We start from the raw sequence: 25206 nt of genomic DNA, 5'->3' as shown, positions 1-25206 counted from the left end.
AAAAATACCAACCACTTAGTATGTCCCATGCACTTCCACGTATGTTAATTGATTCTTCACTACAACCCACAGGGAGAGTGCTAGTGTTAACCCCGTTTTACACATGGACAAATGAAGCACAGGGAGCTTAAGTAATTGGCCCAGGATAACCGGTCTAGCAGTAGCACTACTGAAATGTAAACGGGAAGATTTTCTCCAGCATCCATGCTCTTAACCACTGCATTTGACTGACCCTGATAACACTTATCAGGGACGATACACATCCAGTAAACCCACTCATTCTGGGTATTCTTCAAACAGCCTCCTCTCGAGGGCTTCCGCTCTCACACTTAGTTCTGTGACACTTAGGGAGGCCGACTTGGCGTCAGCCCCACAGAACACACTGAACCTTTCCAGTGCTCAGAATTTGGCGTGCGCTGAAATGCTGTAAGAATGGCATGGCCAGTGGTCTGGAGCCTGGTTGGTTTTAACAAGCACCTCGTGGGCTCCTCTGGACCGCCCGCGCAGGGCCGCTGGAGCCACAGTGTCTGGGTGTCGCAGTCTGCCTGTACGCCCCTAGCTCTGAGCCACCGTGGCGTCCTTCTAGGACGGGCGCGGCATCTCACCAGACTGCAGACTGTGCCTGGCGGTGTCTGAGCTCTTGCACGTCTTGTATCTGTCAGTCAAAGAAAGATGGAAAGTGTCTGCGTCCTGTGTTTACATGGTTACTTCCTCTATCACCCTCCTAAACAGGGCCCAAAGGAGAACGCCACATCTAAAAATTCAGACGCTCATGGAAACCGTGGAATGGGGGCAAATGCTGGACAATATTAGATCTCAGTGCAGTAAACTTCTCTAAAAATAACTAGAGATGAAAGGGCACCTCTAAGTCTGTTGACAGCTGCCCAAGATTCAAATCCCACTCAGCCTCACCTTCTCCAGGATGCTGCCTCTGATGCCTCTCGTCCACCCCTCCCTTTGAACGCCTGTGTGACATTTACAGAACCTGACGTGGTTGGTCATCTTTTTCCTGCAGTGGGGACCCTGTCCTCCCCACTGCAGTTGTCCCCCACGGAACCCACCCCCACCTCCCATCCCAGGACAGGAACACCAGAGGAATTAGAGGAGTTCTTTCTGTACCCTAGACACACAGGAGGTACTTACCAGTATTGATTGATAGAAATGAAGCTTTGGTCCTTTCTGGTATGAAGTACATCTGGAACATGGGTAATTCACCAAGTAGGGTTCATTTAGGGAAACATTTTATGTGTGAATAGGAAAGTTTAAAGCCAGCCTATCAATTTCCTATGTAAATAATTCTTTTTAAATGCTGGGGAGCCATAAAAAATGGGTGAAGGGGCTTCCCTGGTGGTCCAGTGGTTAAGAATACACCTGCCAATGCTAGGTCACGGGTTTGATCCCTGGTCTGGGAAGATCCCACATGCTGCAAAGCAACTAAGCCTGTGCACTACACCTACTGAAGCCCAAGTGCCTAGAGCCCATACTCTGCAACAGGAGAAGCCGCTGCAGTGAGAAGCTCGTGCACCACAGCTCGAGCAGCCCCCTCTCGCTGCAACTAGAGAAAGCCCACCCACAGCAACTAAAACCCAGTGCAGTCAAAAATAAATGCATAAATATTTTTAAAGGGTGGAATGTGGCCATTTACAGCAACATGGATGCATCTAGAGAATATCAAACTAAGTCAGACAAAAACAAGTATGACATGAAATCACTTATATGTAGAACCTAAAAAACAATACAAGGGAATCTATATAAAAAACAGAAACAGATTCACAGACATATTAAACAAACTTATGTTTACCCAAAGGGAGAGGCAAAGGGGATAAATTAGGAATATGGTATTAACAGACACAAACTACTATACATGAAATAGACAAGCAATAAGGATTTACTGCACAGCATAGGGAACTATATTCAATATCTTGTAGTAACTTATAATGGAAAATAATCTGAAAAAAATGTGTACGTGTATAACTGAATCACTTTGCTGTACACCTGAAACCAACACAATATTGTAAATCAATTAGCATTCAATTTAAAAAAGATTTTTTTTAAGTGCTCAAAAGAATAGTTTGTGCTTATTAGAAAAGCAGATTAAGTAGATTTCTTTGACCACCTCTTTTAAAATTGCCTAGAAAATCCTTCTTTCATTAGTGAGCCATTGGTTTACGTGTGGGGGGATGAAAGCAAATGGAATTTTTCTGTAATGTTACTCATCACTGGTAAGAGGATCCTGTGTACACAGGATGGAAAAACAGCAGGTGTCCCAGTAGCTCAGGGACACGACAGTATTATCATTAGGAAAGCCGTGGTGGTATTGGGAAGCATTTCCAGTCACGGACACACTGGAGCCAAGCTGCCCTGGAGATGCCACCTGAGTCCAAGCGCCAGTCCTCAACACAGGGCTGGACACTCCTGACGGCCCCTGTGGTTTCTGGTTGGTTTCTCAACCTGCCTGTTGAGTCCCTGGGCTCTGAGCAGGAGATGGCTGCTAGCTCCTCCTGCTTGTCCTCGGAGCACTTTAAATGACTCCCTTTTAAAAATTTTCTCTCTTGCTAGGAAATATCTAAAAACCTCACCAAGGAAAATGAGCAGATCAGAGAGGATGTGGAAGAAATTCGAACTGAGATGAACAAGCGAGGCAAAGAGAACTGCTCCAGTAACATCCTGGACAGCATTCCGGACATCCGCTCAGTCCTGCAGAGGGACGCGGCTGCAGCCTACGCCCACCCCGAGGTATAGCCCCAGCCTCTGGGGGACTCTGACCACAGCCCTCCGGAAAGTGCACGTCCACCCCCTCGCAGGTGCATGGAGCCTCCAGGCTTCAGTCTCCCATGGGCATGGTCTCATTTCATCTACTCAGCTGCCCCATCGGTCTGATGGGGCAGAAGCGGACCCCATTGCACTTAAGATTGAAGCCCTGAGAGGTTCAGCCAGTGTTGAAGCCAGGACTCAAATCTGGGTCTCCTGAGGATCAGGCCCTGTTCTTTTTATTATACTTCATCCTGCCTCTTTGAGCATCCCTTGAATTTATAAGTTAGGTGGCTTGTCTGGGACCATCCTAGTTTACTCCTGCTGTCCTGGCATGATTACCAATAACTCCTTCTGTCACTCTCAGAAGAGTCCCAGTTTGGAAGCAGTCAGCTGTGTGTTCCTCCCTGTTTGTAAGGGACTTTGTGAGGTATTAGTACTTTCATCATCCATCATACCGTATGGTCCTCACCCCAGCTCTGGAGGGCAGCCTGAGGCCGACATCAGTATCCTCACTTTGCAGAAGAGGACCCAGATCCAGGAAAGCTCACGGTCTCCGTGGCTCAGCTGGGAAGCGGTGACAAGGTCTCAAACCTCTGTCTCTGCCCACTCAGTAGTGTCTGGGTTGGTGCAATGAAAGGAAACACTACCCAATGTGATTTGGGTGATGCTAAAGGGCCTACTTGCTTAAAAATACCTCCCCATCTGATACCTGTTTCTTTTGGCTCTGGTTACCAAGTTATATTTATGTGCTAATAATTATGTATATTATTATTTATGTGTTATCTCCTAAATTGCTGCCTATGAAACAGGAGCTAACCCTAAAAGAATGGAAGAGGAAACAGGTAACTTCTGGCAGCAGGACTTGCAGAGTGTGGATGCTATTAGCAAGGCAGGTCTGGATAAAGTGTTATAAAAGGGGTCCCTGGCAAGCATGGAATAGCGACAGCTAAGAAAGGTCTTGCTTACTTTTACTGGGCTATGGGTTGGTGGTGGACAGCAGAGCGTGGATTTCAGGTGACCCATGAGGGATCCCCTCAGCCTGGGGCAGGTGGGCAGGGTGTGGGTTGAGAGGGTCTGAGACACCGGCAACAGATCCCTGAACTTGTGGCTCTATGTGCTGTGACATTGAAAAGGGCTGGGAAGTGTTGCTGCAAAGGATTTGTTGCCTGGGTTGTTAAAAATCAGGGTAAGAGAGGAAATAAGGTTAGGCCTGTGGACTTGGAACTCTTGAGCAAAGAAACTCCCCAAGTGGTGCCAAGCAGGCAGCAGCTGTGCATTTGGGGAACTTTGAGCATGTGTTCCACAGGCAGAAGAGCAGGCAGATTAGGACTTTGGAGACAAGAGGCCCTGAAGAGAGTCTGGTGCCTGCACCCTGCCCAATTTGTAACTTGAAATAAACCCATTTCCAAACCAGAAAATAAGTACAAGGAAGGCCAGTAATTTTCTGGCTTAGCCCACGATGACTCCATTGATGGTGTTTTGGAAATATCGTATATCTTCAAAAATTATTTTTATTCTCATTTTGGGGTGTTCTCAACATGCCAGTGACTGAGTGTATGTTTAGTCTGCTTGGTGGGTCACCCCTGAGCAAGTCTGAACTTGTAAACCAAAGAGCCAGAGGACATTTGCACTTTAAAGGAAACTGGAGGCACCCTGGGTTCATCAGACCTGGGGTCCAGCGGCTCCTGTCACCGCCCGCGTGGCATCATCTGCCGGTCCAGCCGCTCAGCGGAATCAGGCACTCCCTAACTTCAATCCTCTCTGGCTCCAATTTCCCAGTTGACTGAGCTTGAGAATTCCATCAGTTGTCTTGATGACACATTATGTGGTATGTTCAGGAGCCCAACTCAGATTTCCTGAGGGTAAACAGCAAACCAAATCAAACACACCAAACTCTTTTTCTCCTTGCTCAGCAAACCTTGCTTTCTCCTGAAATCCCCACTCACACACTGCTGAGGTTAGCACAATCCACCCAAACCAGGGTGGTGGTGGGGGTAGCCAGGGCCAGGGCAGGGCCAGAAAAGGGGGCGAGGTGATGGAGACGAGGCTAGAATCTTCCTCTCCCTTTTCCTGTCTCTTTAGTGAACCCCGTGTTGAAAAGGGGGTAAGTGGGGTGTCTGGGTTTGGTTGTTATTTTCAAGGTTCTTATGGATTATGTCAGGGTTTTTTGGAATGGTGAATGGCACTTTGTTGGAGGCGTCTTTCCAAGAAGGTCTGTGCCTGGAGGGTTGGCAGGGGGCTCTGGGGGCTGGGTGGAGAGGTCAGGGTGGGATTGGGAACCTGGGGACACCAGGAGTTGAGGTCATATGACAGTTTAACAGAGAGAGGAAACCAAAACTTGGGGGCTGCTGCCACTGCCCCATGCAGCCTGTCGCCAGCGAATCCAAGGAAATTATATGTTCTCTGGCAGAGGCTGTCCACGGTCTTGCTCCATCTCCTTGGCTGGGAGAGGGAACTGCAGTTCCCGCTCATCCCTAAGAGTCTGGAATTAAAGACAGTTCCTGGGGTTTGCCACAAAGAAATGACAACTTGCTTTTGCAATGCAGAAGGAAACCAAGGTCTGGCAATTAGATGGCCTGTGGCGTCTGAGTTGAGGGCTGGGGCCTCTTGTCAGCCTCTCAGGCCGCTCTTTCCTATGGGAAATGAGGAATCCCCAAGTCTTCTGGACACCAGCCAGACCACGGCCCTGAGGACTTTTTGGATGGCAGATGAATTAGTCCTGTGGTGACAGCTGAGCACAGTGTAGCTATAACAAGGTGGATCACACGCTCTGAAGGCAAGCAGCCCTGGGTTATTTAATAGCCTTATGGCTTAATAAGGAGAAGGAAATGGCAGCCCACTCCAGTATTGTTGCCTGGAAAATCCCATGGACAGAGGAGCCTGGCGGGCTAGAGTCCACCGGATTGCAAAGAATTGAACTGAATGACTTCACTTAATAAGGGGCTTCCCACACAGAAGACATAAGAGACAGAGGTCCATCCCTGGGTCAGGAAGATCGCTTGGAGGAGGGCATGGCAGCCCACTCCAGTATTCTTGCCTGGAGAATCCCATGGACAGAGGAGCCAAGAGGGCTACGGTCCACAGGGCTGCAGAGTCAGGCACGACTCAGTGACTTAGCACGCACACACGTGACTTAACAAGCGCTCTCTCACGTAAGCGGTCAGCCTTCAACCCGACTGCGGGGTGACTCTGCCGCTGTCTTTACTCATCTGTAAAGTGTGCACAGCCGTATCCATCTCGCCTCATTGTTTTAAGGCTTAGGAGGAATGTGAAGGGACATGTCTGCCCATAACAGAGGCTCAGTAAAATGCCACCACCACCCGCCAAGTAGTCCCTGCACTTCTAGTGGCGCTCACCTCCCTGGCAAACCATGGGAAGTGGCGGAGGGGCAGTTAGCGGGAATGAGGGCTGCCCAGGGTGCACGACTGCCTGCTTCTTCCAGGCAGCTCTCTGGCCCCGGCAAGGGGAGACTGGTGGAAAGTGTCCCATGTTTTCCAGGAGAGGGTCAGCATGGGGGAGTGAAGAACACATATTTAGGAGCTTCCCTGTCTGCAGTGCCATCTGGATAAAGTCTTTTGTCATGGGAAAACCAGTACAGACCTGGGTTGTGGTGGGGAATGAGGACTCCAGATTTTCTCCAGGCCAGATTTTAAAGGTCAGAACAAGAATCTGATTTGCTTCTTCCTAGGCAGAGTGAAAAATTTGGTTATGATAGCTGGATCCCTGACAGCTGCTATTCAGGGAGCTTAGGGTCCTGCTCTGCCTCTCAGGACTGAGCATCAAAGGGACAGAGGTTTTGTTTCCAAGTGGGCTCTGCTCTCTGGGCAGATTTCACCAAGGATTTAAGGGAGCTCACCCACCTGCTCCTGATAAGAGGAGCTTTCAGGGCTTAAGTGACTACAGGGAGTGACCTCTTCATAATTCAGCCATTCAAAGCCCTCATGAGAGCAGAAGTGGGCCACACCTCCTGTGGTCCATGCTTGCTTTACTGATGGAGCCACTGCCCCTGTCTGGTGGCTCTGCATTTGAGCACAGTCAGCTCACAGGCCCTGTGCCCAAGACCCTTTGTTTTAAAAAATGGGCAGTTGTGATCCTGGGTGAGGGAATATGACTGGATGGACCAAGGCAGGACCCAGGGACTCTGCCACACTGTGGACACAAGAGGTCAGTCCCCAGGCAGCAGTTCTGTGGAGAACAGGATGGTCCTTCTGTGTGACCATAATCATCACAGAGGCCTTTTTTGGTACCGTCATGATGCCCAGGTCATAGGCTACCTACTTTAAAGCATCATTTGATTTGACAAAAATCCAAGTGGCACTCACAAGTGTATAGAGTTCTTTGGGATTTGTTATGATTCAGAAATTCAGTTTAACAAATATTAAGGTACATGTATCCAGGGGAATCAGAGATGGACAAGAGATTCTCTGCTCTTCCATTTGCTCATAGTTTACAGAGATAACATTCTTAAGAAATTCCTGTGGAAGGCAGGATGGGAGAGGTGTTATAAAAGTATAGAGTTTTATCCGTTAGGAGTTGTGTTCAGCTTTGAGTAAGAGACCAAAATATTGTGCGTTAAACAATATAGGGGTTTGTTGTTCTGTTATGTAAAAGAGTTCTGGAGGCAGGTGGCCCAGGGCTGGTATAGTTAGTGGTGAGATGTCATTAGTGATGTCCATCTTCAAAATCCCCTCATGGTCACAAGATGACTGCTCAGCTGCAGCCATCCTGCCCACATTCTCCTGGCCAGAGAAATGAGGAAAAGTGCAAAAGATGCCTTCCAGCTGAGTCAGCCCCATGTTTTAAGGAACTTTTCCAAAAGCTGTTCCCACCAACTTCTACTTCTACTTTAACAGCCAGAACTTAGTCCCAGGACCACTCCCACAAAACCAGTTTCTCATTAAGTTAGGAAAAGGAAGCAGGGTGTTTGGATAGTCACTTAGAAGTCTCTGCTGCAAAGTAAGGTTTGGGAAAGAAAGATTAATTCTAAATGAAAAGGTTTAGGAGTATTTCCTTGGGGTCCTGAGATTTTAGCCAGGCCTTGAAAAGTGGGTAGATTTCAATAAATGGCTATATGGGAGGAAGGGAATGGCCTTCCAGACAGAGAAAACAGTCTGAGCAAAGACCCAGCAGTTCGGGAGAGCCAAGCAGTTCAGGAATACCAAGTGCCTAGAATACCAAGGGTGGGGAGGCTGGGGGTGGAGCAAGAGAGAAGAATGCTGAGCTGGGTCAAGTCACTTTGAGTTCTCAGTGCCAGGTCAAGGACTTTGGACTTTATTCTGGATGCATTGACGGGGACGACAGAGAATGAGATGGCTGGATGGCATCACCGACTCGATGGACATGAGTTTGAGTGAACTCCGGGAGTTGGTGACGGACAGGGAGGCCTGGCGTGCTGTGATTCATGGGGTCGCAAAGATTCGGACACGACCGAGCGACTGAACTGAACTGAACTGAACTGGGGCAGTTTGTTCCAACAACAAAAGTAAAAGCAGTCATGCCTTATCCTGAGGTGTGCATCTTAGCCCTCAGCCTTCTTGTGCCATTCCCTGGTGGCTCAGATGGTAAAGAATCTGCCTACAATGAAGGAGACCCAGGTTTCATCCCTGGGTCAGGAAGATCCCCTGGAAAAGGGAATGGCAACCCACTCTAGTAATCTTGCCTGGAAAATCCCATGGACAGAAGAGTCTGGCGGGCTACAATTTATGGGGTCACAAAGAGTCAGACACGACTGCATGACTAACATACTTCATGTTCCAACCACATAGATTTCACTACAAACAACTCTATGAGATCTGAGGCACCCAGCATCTCTAGGCCAGAGCTGAGAGGACAGCTGAACTCTCTGGGAAGTATAGCATGGAGGTTAGAATCAGAGTCTAGAGTCAGACTGCCTGGGTTCAGATCCTGCCTCTACCACTTACCTGCTGTGGGACCTTGGGCGATTTACATAACCTCTCTGTGCCTCAATTTACCAGTTTGTAACTGAGAATGATTGAAAATGGTTCATGCCTCATGGGGCTGACAAGAAGATGAACAGTGCCTGGCTTAGGAAGTGCTTTTAGGGTTAGCTGCTGTGACTGGGATGGGCTTGACTCCAGCATTGCCTCTGCCTGCCCCCTCCCTCTCTGACCAGTGGCCTGACCTTCCCTTGTGTCCCCTCTGAGGAGCAGTATGAAGAGAGGTTTCTGCAGGAAGAAACCGTGTCCCAACAGATCAAATCCATCAAGCTCCTGCAGACGCGGCCACTGGCTCCACCAGAGGTGGTGAAGCCACAGCGACCCCTGCAGAGACAGGTCCACCTGAGGGGCCGGCCAGCCTCCAGGCCCACCGTAATCCGGGGCATCACCTACTACAAAGCCAAGGACCCCGAGGAGGAGAATGACATTGAAGAGCATCGTGAGTCGGGGTCAGCAGGGCGGCCCCCCAGAGGCAGGGCAGGGAGGGAGTCACCCTTTGGACTCTGGAGGGGCACTTCCCGCAAGCCACACCCACCTTCGGCAGTTTGATTACTACTGTGGCCCCGCAGAGCCAGCCTGGTTACCTGGGAACTACCTGCAGTTACAAATTATCCAGAGTTCTTAGTGCCTTTCCTCACAGTTTGCTGAGCACCCTGGGGCAAGTCACTTGCCTTCTCTGGGCTTGCAGAGGACCTCAGGGCAGAGCGTGGCTGAGCCGGAAGGGACCTCGGTGCCCTCCCCGTTCTCAGATGAGCGCGCTGAGCATGGAGGGGGACTCACTCAGAGACACACGGGGCTTCTCCCACCTGTTCTTTCTCGGGGGACCCTGGGCTTCCTGCCCGAGACTCTAGCACCTACCCTTCCATCGCTTTCCTTATACCCTTTCACAGAAAATAGATTCTCCTTTTCACCTCATCTTTATCTTGTTTCCCCTGCACTTCCTCTTCCTGGGCTCTTCCCTGCCACTGGCGCCTCCTTTCCTTCTATCTGTCCCTGCCCAGCACCCCAGGAGTCCCCGCTCTGCCGGTTCCTCCCATCCGCTCCCCCTCAGCTGCCTCCTGATAGATTCTGCTCCCCTAGTTGCTGGCATAATCAGTTTGCCCATTTTTAACTGTATAACATTTTAATTTATTGATTTATGGGAATTCCCTGGTAGTCTAGTGGTTAGGATTCGGTGCTTTCACTCCTGTGGCCCAGGTTCAATCCCTTGTCGGGGAACTGAGATCCCATAAGCCTCTCGACATGGCCAAAATAAATAATGGATTTGTGGGGTTTTTATATTCTGGGACAAATCCTTTGTCAGTCATACATATTGCAGATATTAATATTTTATTCCTACCCATGGCTTGTATCTTTAGTTCTTTAATGATGTTTATGATGAGCAGATAAAATCCGGTTGACCAATTATGTCTTCTGTGGTTAGACCTCTTTGTGTCCTAAGAAAACACTCCATCTTTGTATTCCTTTTCTGCTCAAAACCCTGCAGACTCCCCCATTTCACACAGGATAAAAACTGAAGTCCAAGCACAGCAGCCAAGCCCTACATGACCTGGCTGCTGTGTTCCCTCTGACCACTGCCCACCTCACTGCTCCTCAGCCTCAGCAGATGTGTTCTGGCCCCAGGGCCTTTGCACTGCTGCTGTTTCCCCCTAGAATACCCCTTCCCCTGTGACCTGCTTGGTTACCTCCCTCACTCCTTCAAGCCTCTGCTCCTCTGTCCATCCCACTGAGTCTCATCTTGACCACTTTATCCATGACTGCAAGTCATCCACCCCCTCCCCTCCCCTCACCCTACCAGACCTTTCCTCATGACGCCTGCAGGCAGACAATCTGCCTAATGTTTGGCATCTCCAGCACTAGACAGAAGCTCCCTGAAGGCTCATTGCTGTGCACGCTCCACTGATACCTACTGAGCGAGTGACTAACTTCCTCCCAGGTTTTGTAGCCCTTGGCTGTGGTCCCTGGGTGGTGGGTGGAGGCAGACTGTTCAGAGAGACCCTCCAGGGAATGCTTCCACCTGTGCTCCTTTCACCTTCTTCTAAATCCCACCTGGCCTCCACTTTGAATCAGGGTATCCTATGGCCGGTTCACGATGTATGGCAAAAACCATCACAATATTGTAAAGTAATTATCCTCAATTAAAATTAATTAATTTAAAAAATAATAAATCAGGGTATCACGCTGATGAAAGAAACCCTCATGAATCTGCCACATACCACATGTTGCTGACTTCTGAGTCATAAATGCACCTGTGTTTGTTTCCCAGAAGACGAATTTTTCAGTGGTGAACACGGAATGGATTTGCTGATTGAAGATCAGCTTCTGAGACACAACCACTTGCTGACCAGCGCCACCCGGAGGCCAGCAGCCACCGGGCACAGTGCCGCCGTGACAACTGATGCTGGCGCCACCAGCGCTGGCACTCCGACCACAGCTGTGCCTTCCGCCCGGCCGCCGGCCTCCACCTCAGCTCCCAGCGCCCCTGACCCTACAGTCTCTGCCTCAGTCGAACAATTCCCAGCACTGCTCCAGACGACCTCAGTGTCTCCAGATCCCATGGGGGAGGCAGTCCCTACACCTTTTACTCAGGTACCAGCTACCACCGTGGCCCGCACAGCCACCCAGCAACCGCCAGCCTCAGCTCCTCCGTCAGTGGCCTCTGAGGATGCATTTGTGGAGGCGACGCACACAGCCCCAGTGCCTCCCCCTCCAGTCAGGACAGACTCACCAGGGAAAGATTCTACTGCTGGGCAGGGCACCGTGCCCCCTGGCCCCACCCTGAGCCCCGAGGAAGAAGATGACATACGGAACGTCATAGGTGAGTTCATTCCACCTGGCTTGGGTCTCCTGCTCAAGTAAAAGGCTGAGCCTGGAAATAGTTTGAAAGGAGAGGGGGGAGTCAGATGCTCCAACTGCTTCATAAAGAAAGGCAAGTGGAGTTACGCCTTGGGCAATGATCAGTTTTAACATCTAGGGTCTATATTCAAAATGCGCCAGTGAAAAGAGTGGAAAACTCCTTTCTAAAATAAAAGTAAATTAGTGGAGCTAAGATCTCAGCTTCATTAATAAGTTAAATGATAAACATTTGTCAAATGCTGGTGTACTAGACTTTATGATGGGTGTTGGATGTTTGGTTATTTAGTGAGGACTACGTTGAGAACAGTGACAAGTGAAGTGTGGGTGTGTGGGTGTGTGTTTCTGTGGGTGGGGGAGGGGTACAACTAGGAAAGGAAGTGGGACTTGGCCACAGGTGGCTTTTTCAAAAAGACTTAAACATTCATTAAGTCACCATCAACACTGATTGAAAAATAACACTATTGAATAATAATTTCATTAAAAATATACTTGATTTGACAGAGATGCGATTTGCCTTATACCTTTCCCTTCTTCCCATTTTCAGCCCCCTTGGCAGCCTCTTTCCCAGTTCCTCCTCAGGATAAGGTGCCAGCCATGCCAGACAGATGGTGGTAGGAGGGCCTTCCAGCAGCCAGATGCCTGGTTATAGCCTAGTCTCTGCTGCTGAGAGCTATGTGACCTTGGCCAAATCTCTGCCCTTCTGTGGGTCTCAGAAATTAGAAATTTACTAAAGATTGTTGCCTCGATTGGGAATCCCTGATAGCTCAGTTGGTAAAGAATCTGCCTGCCATTCTGGAGACCCCGGGTTGATTCCTGGGTCGGGAAGATCTGCTGGAGAAGGGACAGGCTACCCTCTCTAGTATTCTTGGGCTTCCTTTGTAGCTCAGCCGGTAAAGAAAGTTTCCTCAGTTATATCCTGTAGTAAGTGTATCAGGCTGTGATATAGCAAGGAATTCTTATTGGGTGAAAAAAAATCCCAGAGCAATAACAAGGAAATAGCCAGTCACATGGACCCCAGGGCAAAATCTCATGAACCTTGGCCAGGAGGAAGCTAAGCAAGAAGACAGTTCTTGAGCCACAGAGGTTGGGGTGGGAGGAAAGAGTGTTTTTCTTTTCATCCCTTTCACTGTCACGGTGGGAGCAAGCCGACCCCAGAGTAGAAGATCCATTCCTCACCGCGTGGAGAATCAGTTCTGAAGCTGTGGATCTTGCTCAATTTCCGCAGAATGCCCCAGGGTCCAAGCAAAGGGTCCACTTCCACACTGGCTCTGGGCAGCCTTGACCTTGCTCGTGGGCCCACAGACCGTGAGCCCAGCACGCCGTCTCGCCACAGGAGTGCACTCCCCAGGGCCCGTATACCTCTACGACTCAGGTGACAGGGACAGTTCCTCCAGAAACTTAGCCAGCTGCCCCCCACTCTCCCTTCACAGACGGGTGGATACAGGCCACAGGTAGGTCCACACTCCTTCTGTGTCCTCAGGGATGGTGTTTGCCCGGCTGGAAACTCCTCCCATGGTGACTTCCTGGCCAGTAGGAGAGGGGCTTCCCTGGAGGCTTAGATAGTAAAGAGTCTGCCTGTAGTGCAGGAGACCTGAGTTCGATCTCTGGGTCAGGAAGATCCCCTGGAGAAGGGAATGGCTACCCACTCCAGTATCCTTGCCTGGAGAATCCCATGGACAGAGGAGCCTGGTGGGCCACAGTCCATAGGGCTGCAGAGTCAGACGTGACTAAGCGACTCACACTTTCACTTCCAGCCAGTGAGTTCTCCACTGTCTCCACAACCCACCTGCCTCCCTGGGGTGTTGCCACCAGTGCGCTTTTCCAATGTGCATCTTTCTAGAGTTCTTAGGTCTCAGGACTCTGCCCCCTTCACTAGCCTGACCACGAAGCCAATGCCCAGACAAGAGAAACCCTGTGTCCTGGCAGGTGTTTACCTGGCAGTAGGCAGGAGCTGGGATACACTTTCTCTTGTTGTTCTGTATTCTGTTCGACCAGAATCACATTGTCACAGAGGGGCTTCCCTGGTGGCTCAGTGGTAAAGAACCTGCTTGCCAATGCAGGAGATACAGGAAACATGGGTTCCATCCCTGGGTTGGGAAGATCCCAGGGGAAGGGAATGGCAACCCACTCCAGTATCCTTGCCTGGGGACTGCCATGGACAGAGGAGCCTGACGAACTACAGTCCATGAGTCAGACACGACTGAGCGACTATACATCAGAGGATGTCAGCTTCTGCTTAAAGCCTGGTCTGTGGGATTTTTCAAAAGAGCTGGGGTTCTTTTTTTCTGATTTTTATTTTATATTGGAAATAGTTGATTAACAATGTTATGTTAGTTTCAGGTGTGCAGCAAAGTGATTCAGTTAGACATGTATGGATAGCAATTCTTATTCAAATTCTTTTCCCATTTAGGTTATTACAGAATACTGAGCAGGGTTCCCTGTACTGTGCAGCAGGTCCTTGTTAATTACCTGCTTTAAATACAGCAGTGTATGAATATCCCAAACTCCCTAATTGTCCCTCCACCTCCACCTTTCCCCTGGTAATTATAAACTCATTCTCTGTGACTCTGTTTCTGTTTTGTAAATAAGCTCATTTGCATCATTTTTTTTAGATTTCGATATTTGTCTTTCTCTGACTTATTTCACTTAGTATGATAAACTCTAAGTCCATCCATGTTGCTGCAAATGGCATTGTTTCATTCTTTTTAACAGCCGAGTATTATTCCATTGTATATATGGACCACACCTTCTTTATCCATCTGTCCTACATAGAGGATGTAAGCTGCTGCTTAAAGACTGGCCTGTAGGGTTTTTTTCAGAAGATCTGCGATTCTTGCCTCTTGTATCTACTGCAGAAAAGAACGCGGGGACATGGACACAGATACAAGTGCTTCTTCAGATGCCAAGGGGCTGGAAGAGGGCAGAGAGAAGGCAGGTTTTCTCAGGAATCATTTTCAATCGCGTATTGCTGCCACATGCTTCTCTCAGGCTGCTATTAGTGTGGATGGGGTTTCTTTTCTGGAACCTTCTCAGCACACTTCCTGCCTCCCTGTGCCTGGCCGGGTAAGACTATATGTAGCCTTCAGTTAAACAAAAATCACTTGTCTGAAACCAACCCCTGCCACTGACTTGCTACCTGTGGGAGGTTGTTTGCTGTTTGATGAGCCTGGCAATTTCGAGTCTCAGCTGTTTGAGTGGTTTTAACCGGGGCTGCTTTCAAAAGGAACATTCTATCCTGTGGTTTCCAAACCTGGTTTTGTGATGCCCTAAAATGGCCACCAGTTTCCCCAGGGGAATTGTAAAATGCTCAGAAAAATTCCAAAAACAAACAAATTAGAATTAACTTCTGGCCAAGGCATAGCTGCCCTAGGACAAGAGAGGCAAAGCACAGCCGGTGATGGGAGCCAGGCTGCGGAAGGGAGGGGAGAGGCTGGCCCCATCCTCGATGCTGTGGGGAGCTCTGGGCAGGCAGCACAGAGGGCGAGAACACGGGTGCCCCGTGGCCAAGGCTTTGCAGAGTCCCAGAGCTTAAGGACTGTGATGCGTGTCACAGGAGAGGCTGGTCTGGGGCAGAGCGGGGAGTGGGGAGCAGCAAGGAGGGCAGGCAGGATGACAGCGATACCAGAGAGCCTGCCTCACGGCTGAACCTAGAAATGCGATCCGGTGAAGACCGCCTCTTCCGCAGAGTAAGTGACCATAACAATCCCCGAGGCCCGGCCGGCCACGCTGGCTGTGGCCACGAGATGGTCTGAGGAAGGTGGTGCCGACATGGGCAGGGCAGTGCTGGCCAGAGCCTCCACAGCACCCAGACTCAGTACCAAGGACTGTCCCAGCCGGCGGCCCAGAGTGACAGGCACCTTTCCGGCCCCAACTCCACGGACCCAGTCCACTCTCACTTTGCTGGCCACCGCACCAGGCCCTGGAAACCACAAGGAACCTCTGTCAGAACACAGAGGCTGCTGGCCCTAGAAACACAAAGTGGAGAGGCTCCCGGTAAATGGGTAAGGAAGAGTCTGCGCCTGTCTACAAGGACACAGGCCACTCCTAATGCACTCAGCCCTCCGCCGTGCTGGCTGGGAAAGGGACTGCACTCTGGTCACTTCCATGGAGGTGTCACCAGGAAGGGGGTGCAGGGACTAAAGCGGACAGGTCTGGCCAGTGGCAAGGTATGTGGTCCAGTGGAGGCTGTCTTTGGTTCTGACTGTGGAGCTCCATCTCCAGGTGTGGTCACCAGGGCAGAGTGAGCCTCTGCAGGGGGTGTTGAAGGGCACCCACAGTGCTGGCACAGACGGGAGACATAAGGGAGAGGGCCTGATGGTGAAGGGAGTAAGACATGAGGACTTATATCTAAAGGTGTTGGAGAAGGTTCTAAGCAGAGGAGTGCGCTCACATTTGTCAGTACTGAGTTGAAGGACGGTACTGAGTGCTGGCGATGTGCAGGCGCTGTAGGTGTTGGTCCTACAAAAGCAGGTGACGCAGGGTCCCCGACCTGGAGCTGTGCGCAAGCTCGTATACGAGACCCAGAAACGCAGTTTCAGTTCAGGTGGTGGGTGATGTTCAGCCGTTCATTCACATCTGACTCTTTGCGACCCCATGGACTGTAGACCGCCAGGCACGTCTGTCCATGGGGTTCTCCAGGCAAGCATGCTGGAGTGGGTTGCCGTTTCCTCCTCCAGGTGATCTTCCCAACCCAGGGATTGAACCCACGTCTCCTGTGGCTCCTGCATTGGCAGGTAAATTCTTTACCACTGAGCCACCTGGCAAACCCAATTTCAACTCTGGGTGGCGAGCAGATGCATAGAGTGTCAGAGGGACTCTCTTCTGGAAAGAGAAGTTGACCTAGCTGTCTTGAGGGGTGAGGCAAAACCAGCCAGGAAGGACGGTGGCATTGCGATAAGAAGGACCAAAGTCAACAAGAGCCCCAGCGGTGAGCCAGTTTAGTTAGGGCTGACTCCACATTTTGCTGAGCCCACTGCAAAATGAAAACATGGAGCCCCAGTTCCAAAAGCAAGATGGAAAGTGCCATTGAAGATAGTGAATATGAAGCTGTTTCCTTTTTTCTCTCATCTCTCTCTTGGTTTTTTTCTTTGCTACTTCATGCCATTGTAAGTAAAGAAATACGTTTAAAAAAACTTAAATAACTGGCGTGAATTTTATCATTCATGTTTATATTGTGCACTGCTGCTGCTGCTAAGTCGCTACAGTCGTGTCCGACTCTGTGCGACCCCATAGACGGCAGCCCACCAGGCTCTGCCATCCCTGGGATTCTCCAGGCAAGAACATTGGAGTGGGTTTCCATTTCCTTCTCCAATGTGTGAAAGTGAAAAGTGAAAGTGAAGTCACTCAGTCTTGTCTGACTAGTAGCGACCCCATGGACTGTAGCCCAACCAGGCTCCTCTGTCCATGGGATTTTCTAGGCAACAGTACTGGAGTGGTTTGCCATTGCCTTCTCCAATATTGTGCACTGCTGCTGCTGCTGCTGCTAAGTCACTTCAGTCGTGTCCGACTCTGTGTGACCCCATAGACGGAAGCCCACCAGGCTCCCCCATCCCTGGGATTCTCCAGGCAAGAACACTGGAGTGGGTTGCCATTTCCTTCTCCAATATTGTGCACTACCAGTGTTCAATGCAAAGACAAGATCATCTGACTCACGTGTGGAGTCCACCAAGATGATACAGTTTGCTTTTCATGGTTGCTGTGTTCCTGCGTAATTTGCTCTTAGCAGACCAGCAAAAATGCTGCACAAAACAAACTCATCTGTTTCTCTTCTTAATGTGCTCACAATCTACCCCCACTCCCTACATTTGGCTCCCTGAATAAAAGAAAAGGAACTGGGAGTTGCCCTCTCTTTCTCTCTTCTATAACATTTTCAGCATGAGTTATTGTCTACTCCAAGGAAGTAACACAAGTAAGAAAGAATGTAATGGGACTACTTGGTTATTTATGGTTCTTAGAACACCGCTGCCTTCTTTCTGCATTCAAAGTTCTGTTTAGAATGGCAAGTGTGGCCTCTGGTGCTGTGATGCCCCGCGTACTCAGTCACAGGGACAGCACACCTGCCTTGTCTCCACTCTGAATCTCTCTGTAACCCGCGAGCAGTGGGCCCACCAGCGTCCCCTGCACGCAAATGGGCCATAGGAAGGCGGACACGGTGGCCTCTGCTCATGCACACGCCCCGTTGTCCTGTTAGATTCTAACTATAAAATAAGAATCCACACTAAAATGATTAAGAATTACAAGATGGCAACAGCAGAGCTTTAAAAAAGTGACTGCGCGGTTCACATGTCCATGAAGCTAACTCCAGGCATGACCATGGGGAGTATGAGCAGTTAGGTATGGGCAAGAGATCTCAAAGCTGGCACCCCGAGGGCCAAGTGCACCCCTAGGCCTCTTGTCAGCCTTAAATGAGAACGCCTTTAGGTCAGCTGCTCTTCCAGTCCAGCCCGTCTCTGTTGCTGCTCAGCGTCTCATACTCAGCCCGCTTCACCCGTTTCCATCGCACCTGGCCCCTAGACGCATTTGAGCTTGAGAGCTCTGATTGAGGAATGGCAAGAAGTGATGCCATTGAAGGAGGGGCTGATGTCCTGGGATAGGGCCCAGGGCTTCCTGCAGCGGTTGGTGAGTTAAGGGTTTAAGCAGCAAAGCAGCTCAGGACTTCTGGGGGCAGGGGATGGATGGGTTAGAAGGGGTTAGAGATGAGCCATAGAAACCACCATTGTCACTGGAGTGATCCAGGCACGGGACAGGGAGGTCTAAGGTAAGCACAGAGGCGGGGTGGAAGAGTTGAGAAGTGAAGAGGTGGGAGGCAGTGACCAGTGGGGCCATGCGAGGAGGAGAGGTGGACGGTGGGGAGAACCAAGATTCCCGGCTTGGTGAATGGTGCGCCCTGCCTTTCTCCCGGACAGGAAGTATAGGAGGAGCAGGCTGTGGACTGAAGCAAATGAATCCCTTTTTGAATCCATTAAGTGTGAGCACGCAGGAGGACACTCAGGAGGGGGTGGCCGCCCGGCGCTCAGAAACAAAGTCTGGGCTAGGGGGAGCCAAGTGTGCCTGGGAATACAGGAAGGAGAAGAGGAAGGCGAGGGGCTGAGACTGGGGCTCTGAGAGATGACATCTGAAAGGTGGGCAGAAAAGAGAACCAGCCAAAGACAGCCTGACCTGGGCGGCGAGTGGGAGCCAGCAGAGAGGGGCAGGAAAACCGCGTGCGTGAGGGCGGCGGGCGCACAGGACAGGCTTACCGAGGATGAAAGGACCAGAGGGCGGCCCAGTGGACACTGTGCAAGGTTTAAGGCAGCCATCGGTGAGGGGTAGAGGAGTGTGTCGGGCTGCTCCACCCTGTAGGGGGGGCCTGCTGCGTGACAGCCGCAGCTGGGAGCCCTGGAGGGCGGAGGCGGCCTCTTGTGTGCTGACTGCTTTTTGTTAGATGGCAAGATTGAGCAGCCTGACATGCTGAGAGGAAAAGCCCCTACAGACCCTGGGAACTTTGAAGCAGGGCCAGCTGTCTCCCAGGACCATGGTTGACGAGATGAGTTAGTACATAGAGACAGCTTAGGAAATGTTCCCTGTCACCATACTTTGGGGGAAAACTTCTGAGCTGCAGGCAGAAGCAGTCTCTTTTCTCCACAGTGCCTTTGAACTCTCTCCCTTCTTTCTCTCATTACCCGTGAAAATGAATAAACACATGGCTTCTTCTCTCCAAGGCTGACAGTTTGCTGCCAAGGGTGGGAGCATCCGAAGGGCCCCAGACTCTCAGACCGTAGTGATGGGCCTGGGCCTCGTGGTTTACTGACCTCCCTTGAACCTGTCTGCACATGCTCCCAGATCACACACACCTATCACTCTGTTTCTGCCTGTGCTGGACCCCACTGTGTGTTGCTGGCATTTGCTCCATCTGAGGGCATATGGTGATACATCTTGAGGTCCTGGGTGTCAGGACTTGGAAGCTGTAAGCTGAGACTCCCTTCTTCCTACAGAAATAAAGATGCTTGACTCCAGAAGCAGACTCCATCTGTTTTAGTTTCCTATGCCTCCTGTAACAAATTACCACAAACTTAATGGTTTAAACAATAGAAATTTATTCTTGAATGTTCTGGAGATTAGAAGGCTGAAATGAGTCTTATAGGGCTAAACTCAAGTTGTCAGGAGACTGGCTACTTCCTGAGGCTCCAAGGGATGGTCCAGTCCTTGCTTTTTCTAGCCTCAGGTGGCTGCCAGCATTCCTTGGCTTGGGGCCTCCTCCTCATCCTTCCTTTGCTTCCATCATCAGGTTGCCTCCTCTTCTGCAGTCAAATCTCCCTCTGCTTCCCTATTATGAGGATACTTATGACTGTGATTAAGACCACCCTGAATAATAAAAGCTAGTCTCCCCCCTCCCCTGGCCACCCTCCATCACAGCATCCCTGATGTAATCACATCAGCAAACTCTCTTTTGCCATATATAGTCCCGTTCACAGGTTCCAGGATTAGGAGTTGGATACCTTTGGAAGACAATACTCAGCCTGCCATACCATCATCAGAGTGCATTCTCCAAGCGTGCTCATGATGTAGGGAGGGCATATATTTTGCTTGTTTTTCTGTGGAAGAAATGAAAGCTCTGTGACTTTTCAGATGTAACACAGACCTTGGGGGTCAGTAGCAGGACCAAAAGCAATTCCAGGCCTCTGGCTGCCAATCGGGGGCACGTTCTCTAGCTCCACATTAAGGCCCTATCACCGCAGAGCCTTAGTGCTGAGACAGAACCCTGTAGGGGTTTGGAAGCTGCCTGGGGCAATGCAGTGCATTGAAACTTTGATGAGTTCCAGCTTCCAAGATTTCATCTGCAGTTTCAATGTCTGGGCAGAAAGGTGGCGTAGCCGTAGCGACCCTGACAGAAACCCCTGGCTCTCACCCACTTGTGAGGCTCTGGGTATTGGCTGGGGTCTGCCTCTGACGCAGGGAGTTGGGTCTTCACTGGGCTTTTCCATGGGAAGGGGGCAAGTAGAAATGCCCCTCTCTGGGCATGGCACGCTAGGGCTCACCTTAGTTCTGAGGAAGCACAGCTTCTCCGCTGGCAGCCAGGGTCCCACTCAGCGCCAGGGAATGAGATATTTTCCATCAGACCTCTGCTGCCCAGGCTCAGCCAGATTCTTCTGTTTTATTGTCTCGAGCAGATGAGCTCAGTTGTGGGGGAATGAGGCTTTGGCTGGTAGGCTCTGTTGTTTGTCTTACAGAGACCGAAACCCTCCCCTCTCTGTCAGACCAGGACCTAATAAACCCCACACAGAGATGCCTGAACCCTGCCAATTGCACCCAACTGTGGGGCCTGCCTGGGAAACAATGTTTATCCTGCTTTTAGATGCCTGACTGCCCCAGGCTCGGGGCCAAGGGCACAGCGCCTGCCCTGTCCTGCCAGCTCAGACCACTAATGGGGGAGCAGGAGGGATGGAACAGATTGAAACCGTTTGGAAACGGGTGGCCTGGAGTTGAGAGAGCCCTGAATCTGAACCGTGGGCCCTTGCTCTCTGGTCCCATTTGAGTGTCAGGGGCAGATCCCTCTCATCGCTGCTGCCCGTCCGTGAGCCAGTGTTGACGGCAGGTGGGGGTGCTCTGCTGGCCCCAGCTGCCAGGAGGAGGAAGAGTGTGAAGTCAAGTGACGGTTGCTCATTCATGTCCGACTCTTTGCAACCCCATGGACTGTAGCCCAGCAGGTTTCCCTGTCCATGGAGTTTTCCTGATAAGAATATTGGAGTGGGTAGCCATTCCCTTCTCCAGGGGATCTTCCTGACCCAGGGATCAAACCCGGGTCTTCTACATTGTAGGCAGATTCTTACCATCTAAGCCACCAGAGAGGAGGAGGAAGTTGTAAAAGCTGGGTTAATCTGCTGCTCCCACAGCCCTCTCTTCCCATCTCCTTCATAACCCGTTAGCGTAGAGACAAAAAGAGCAAACAGACATGCTCTCAGTAAGTGGTCACGTTCATTCGGGGCCATGTCCAATATCATAACACTGCATAGTAAGCATGCAGGCAGGCTTTCAATTTGATTTAGAACCCAGCATGGCTATGGGGCTTCCCAGGTGGCACAGTGGTAGAGAATCCACCTGCAGGGGTTGTGATCCCTTGGGCAGGAAGATTCCCAGGATTAGGAAAAGCAACCCACTCCAATATTCTTGCCTGGAGAATCCCATGGACCGAGGAGCCTGGCGGGCTACAGTCTGTGGAATTGTAAAGAGTCGAACATGACAGCAGCTGAGCACACACACACACACGCATGATTCTAGCGGCCTTTGGGGACTTCTCAGGGGATCACTCAGGAGGGCATGGCAGAGTGCCGGTCCTACTAAAGCAGACCTGACCTTCGAAGGAGGCTGCTACAGCCCAGAATAAGCTCCTTGGGTGGGAACTTGGTCCCAGGCCTCTCCAGTTCTCAGAATGGGGTCCTGGCGCTCTGCTCACAGGGGCACAGGCTTGAGGACGCGCTCTAGGACCCAGCAGGCGGGCCTCAGGGACGTGACATCCACCACAGTCAGGGCCGCTCTCTGCCGCTGGTCTGGGCCAGCCGCCTCGGGGCCGCCAGCAGCTGGTGAAGCTCTGTGTCCCTGGTCATGCAGAGGCCTCTCCTGTGGTCACCTTTGTCATGCTGCCATGTATTCATCCACGTTTCAGAGCATCTGCTCAGTGCCCCCGGCCTGTCAGACACTGTGTTCTGAGGACCGAGGACACAAAGGGGACAGCCACAGACCCTGCCCCTGGGGTTTATGCTTGAGGTGGGGATGGGCATTGAATCAGGAGAGAGATGCACAAGCGTTGTCAAAACAGAAGATGACAGGTCCTGTAAGAGAGGCACATTCACGATACTCTGGGAGCAGGATGGAATCCAGTGGGGGGATAGCATGGTTTTTCAGAGGAGAAAGTGGTATCAGAAAAGCACACGGGAGCTTAGACCCCTGAGGGATGAGTTTGTAGGACTGAGAAGAGGTCAGCAGGAGCACAGCGTGGTGGCACGAATGTGGCCCAGGATGGTGGCAGTAGACGGCTTCGTAAGAGTAGACCACAGGATAAACAGGGAGCTTCCCGGGTGGTGCGAGTGGTAAAGAACCTGCCTGCCAGTGCTGGAGACAGAAGAGATGCAGGTTCGATCCCTGGGTCGGGAAAATCCCCTGGTGTCAGAGATGGCACCCCACTCCAGGATCCTTGCCTGAAGAATCCCAGGGACAGAGAGAGGAGCCTGGTGGGCCACAGCCCAGGGGGTCCCGAAGAGTCGGACACGACTGTGTGAGCGCAGCTCGGCTAGATGAGAGGAATGGCAGGGGAGGATGCTTAGCAACTATCTGGGGTCAGCTTGGTTACACGGGGCTGCAGAAGCCTGTGGAGGAGTTAGACGCCAGGAGGGGCAGCCAGCAAGCGTCCTAGGGGTGGGGCGTTCTTCGACCATCCTAACCCCTCCATCCACCTCTCCTCCGTCAGGAAGGTGCAAGGACACCCTCTCCACCATCACAGGGCCGACTACGCAAAACACGTACGGACGGAATGAGGGGGCCTGGATGAAGGACCCCCTGGCCAAAGATGAGCGGATTTACGTAACCAATTATTACTACGGCAACACCCTGGTAGAGTTCCGGAACCTGGAGAACTTCAAACAAGGTACGTGCTACAGGTCCAACTCAAGGGAGGGTCTTCCTTCTCCGCTGTCCTCTGTTTCAATCATGACCAGATCACCCAAGGTGGAGACAGTGGATAAGAAGGGCAAAACCTTCTTCTGGTGGTAAAAGGAACTTCTAGCAACAGGATGCCCCTCTTCCACACCCCCTTTCATCTTCCAGCCCCTGAGACATGGGACAACCTGAAGTCCCGTCCAGAAGACAGCAGTGATACAACTTCCCTTTCCCATGGCCTTTGACTGTTTATAAACCATGTTCGTGTATGCTAGCATCTGGATCCTTGAAGTAGCTCAATGAGGGGAGTGGGAATTGTCATTTACAAGTGACAGATGAAGGTGCCTCATAGAAGTGGGAAGTGGCAGATCCAAGACACAAACCCAGGGCTCCAGACCCCAAGCCCGGGGCGCAGCCCCTCCCTTTGGGCTTCCCCCCTCCGCCCTCCCTGCCTGGTGGCTGTCACTGCACCATCGCCCTGAAGCCTCCCGCCTTCTCACCGCCCGCAGGTCGCTGGAGCAATTCCTACAAGCTGCCCTACAGCTGGATTGGCACAGGCCACGTGGTGTACAACGGTGCCTTCTACTACAACCGGGCCTTCACCCGCAACATCATCAAGTACGACCTGAAGCAGCGCTACGTGGCTGCCTGGGCCATGCTGCACGACGTGGCCTATGAGGAGGCCACCCCCTGGCGGTGGCAGGGCCACTCGGACGTGGACTTCGCTGTGGATGAGAATGGGCTGTGGCTCATCTACCCGGCCCTGGACGACGAGGGCTTCAGCCAGGAGGTCATCGTCCTGAGCAAGCTCAACGCCGTGGACCTGAGCACGCAGAAGGAGACCACGTGGCGCACGGGGCTTCGGAGGAATTTCTACGGCAACTGCTTTGTCATCTGCGGGGTGCTGTACGCCGTGGACAGCTACAATCAGCGCAATGCCAACATCTCCTATGCCTTCGACACCCACACCAATACCCAGATCGTCCCCAGGCTGCTGTTTGAGAACGAGTACTCCTACACCACCCAGATAGACTACAACCCCAAGGACCGCCTGCTCTATGCCTGGGACAACGGCCACCAGGTCACCTACCATGTCATCTTTGCTTACTGACACCCCTGCCCACAAGCAGACGTGCAAAGGGGCTCCTGGCACCTTGTGTGTGTTTGTGTGTGTGTTTGTGTGTGTGTGTGTGCATGTGTTGTTTAAAAAATATATATTATTTTGTATAATATTGCAAATGTAAAAGGACAATTTGGGTCTATTTTTTCTATGTGGATTGTAGATCAATCCATTCGTGTATGTGCTGGTCTCACCCTCCATGGTTTATATTTTTGTGCAAATCAACTTCTCCTTTTGACCAGTAACCACCTTCCTTCAAACCCTCAACCCCCTCCAGCTTCCTGATCGCCATCTGAGAAGGTTTCATCATCAGGGTCTTGCAGGCAGATGGCACCAGGAGCAGGAGTGAAGGAGGCAAGAAAGAACTGCTAAGGGGCGGGAAAATTTTTCTATGTGTTGGAGAAGTTTTTGAAGAAAAAAAAAACAGAAAAAAATTGCTTTTTTTTTTTTTAAATAAAGAAGAAATTAAAAATCACCCCAAATGCGTTTTTGTTTGCGCAGCTATGTCTGATGGGATTATGCGCCTCACCCAGAAGGAGATGCGTCTATGTCTCACAGAACCATCCTCACGCTGAGCTGCTCCCAGGCGGCTCTTCTCCTTCTAATGTGGGGCTCCACTGGGGGCTTGGGGGTGGAATTTGGAATGAGCTGACTCCTGCGGCACTTGCTCTGTGGCATTGATCCCTCCCCAGCTCTTCCACTGTCACACCAGCTTCCTTGATCTGTTCGGCTTTTTTTCTGGTCTTTACCCAAGATGTGGGAACCTTTTCATTCCTTAATCTTCCTCCATGTAGTCTGGTGGTTAGCACCGTTGAAAGTATAAAGCTGAGTGTGACCTTCGCCCTGTACTTCTTAAGAAGCTTCCAATCAATCTCCCCCTTTCCCGCA

At 51.1% G+C, this 25206-nt stretch overlaps 1 protein-coding gene across 3 annotated transcripts in view; it reads left to right on the top strand.

The window, feature by feature from the left end:
- The window catches only part of OLFML2B (olfactomedin like 2B), a 51000-nt gene extending 26214 nt beyond the window's left edge, over nt 1-24786 (top strand). Inside the window, exons 4-8 of one of the 3 annotated variants that reach the window (XM_055402598.2) lie at nt 2560-2736; nt 8925-9150; nt 10978-11529; nt 23011-23187; nt 23708-24786. In XM_055402598.2, the coding sequence (XP_055258573.2) occupies nt 2560-2736; nt 8925-9150; nt 10978-11529; nt 23011-23187; nt 23708-24309 (1734 nt within the window). In that variant the 3' untranslated portion in view covers nt 24310-24786. Of the gene's footprint in view, nt 1-2559; nt 2737-8918; nt 9151-10977; nt 11530-23010; nt 23188-23707 lie in introns of all 3 variants that reach the window. The other 2 variants (XM_055402597.2, XM_055402596.2) reach the window with 2 other exon arrangements.
- The last annotated feature ends 420 nt before the right edge of the window (nt 24787-25206 follow it).

This window comes from Moschus berezovskii, chromosome 4 (assembly GCF_049115385.1).
Source record: "Moschus berezovskii isolate FMDL1 chromosome 4, NW_MosBer_1.0, whole genome shotgun sequence".
Lineage (NCBI taxonomy): Eukaryota > Metazoa > Chordata > Mammalia > Artiodactyla > Moschidae > Moschus > Moschus berezovskii.
Note: the sequence above shows the minus strand (reverse complement) of the source record. Positions and strands in the feature narration are given on the sequence as shown.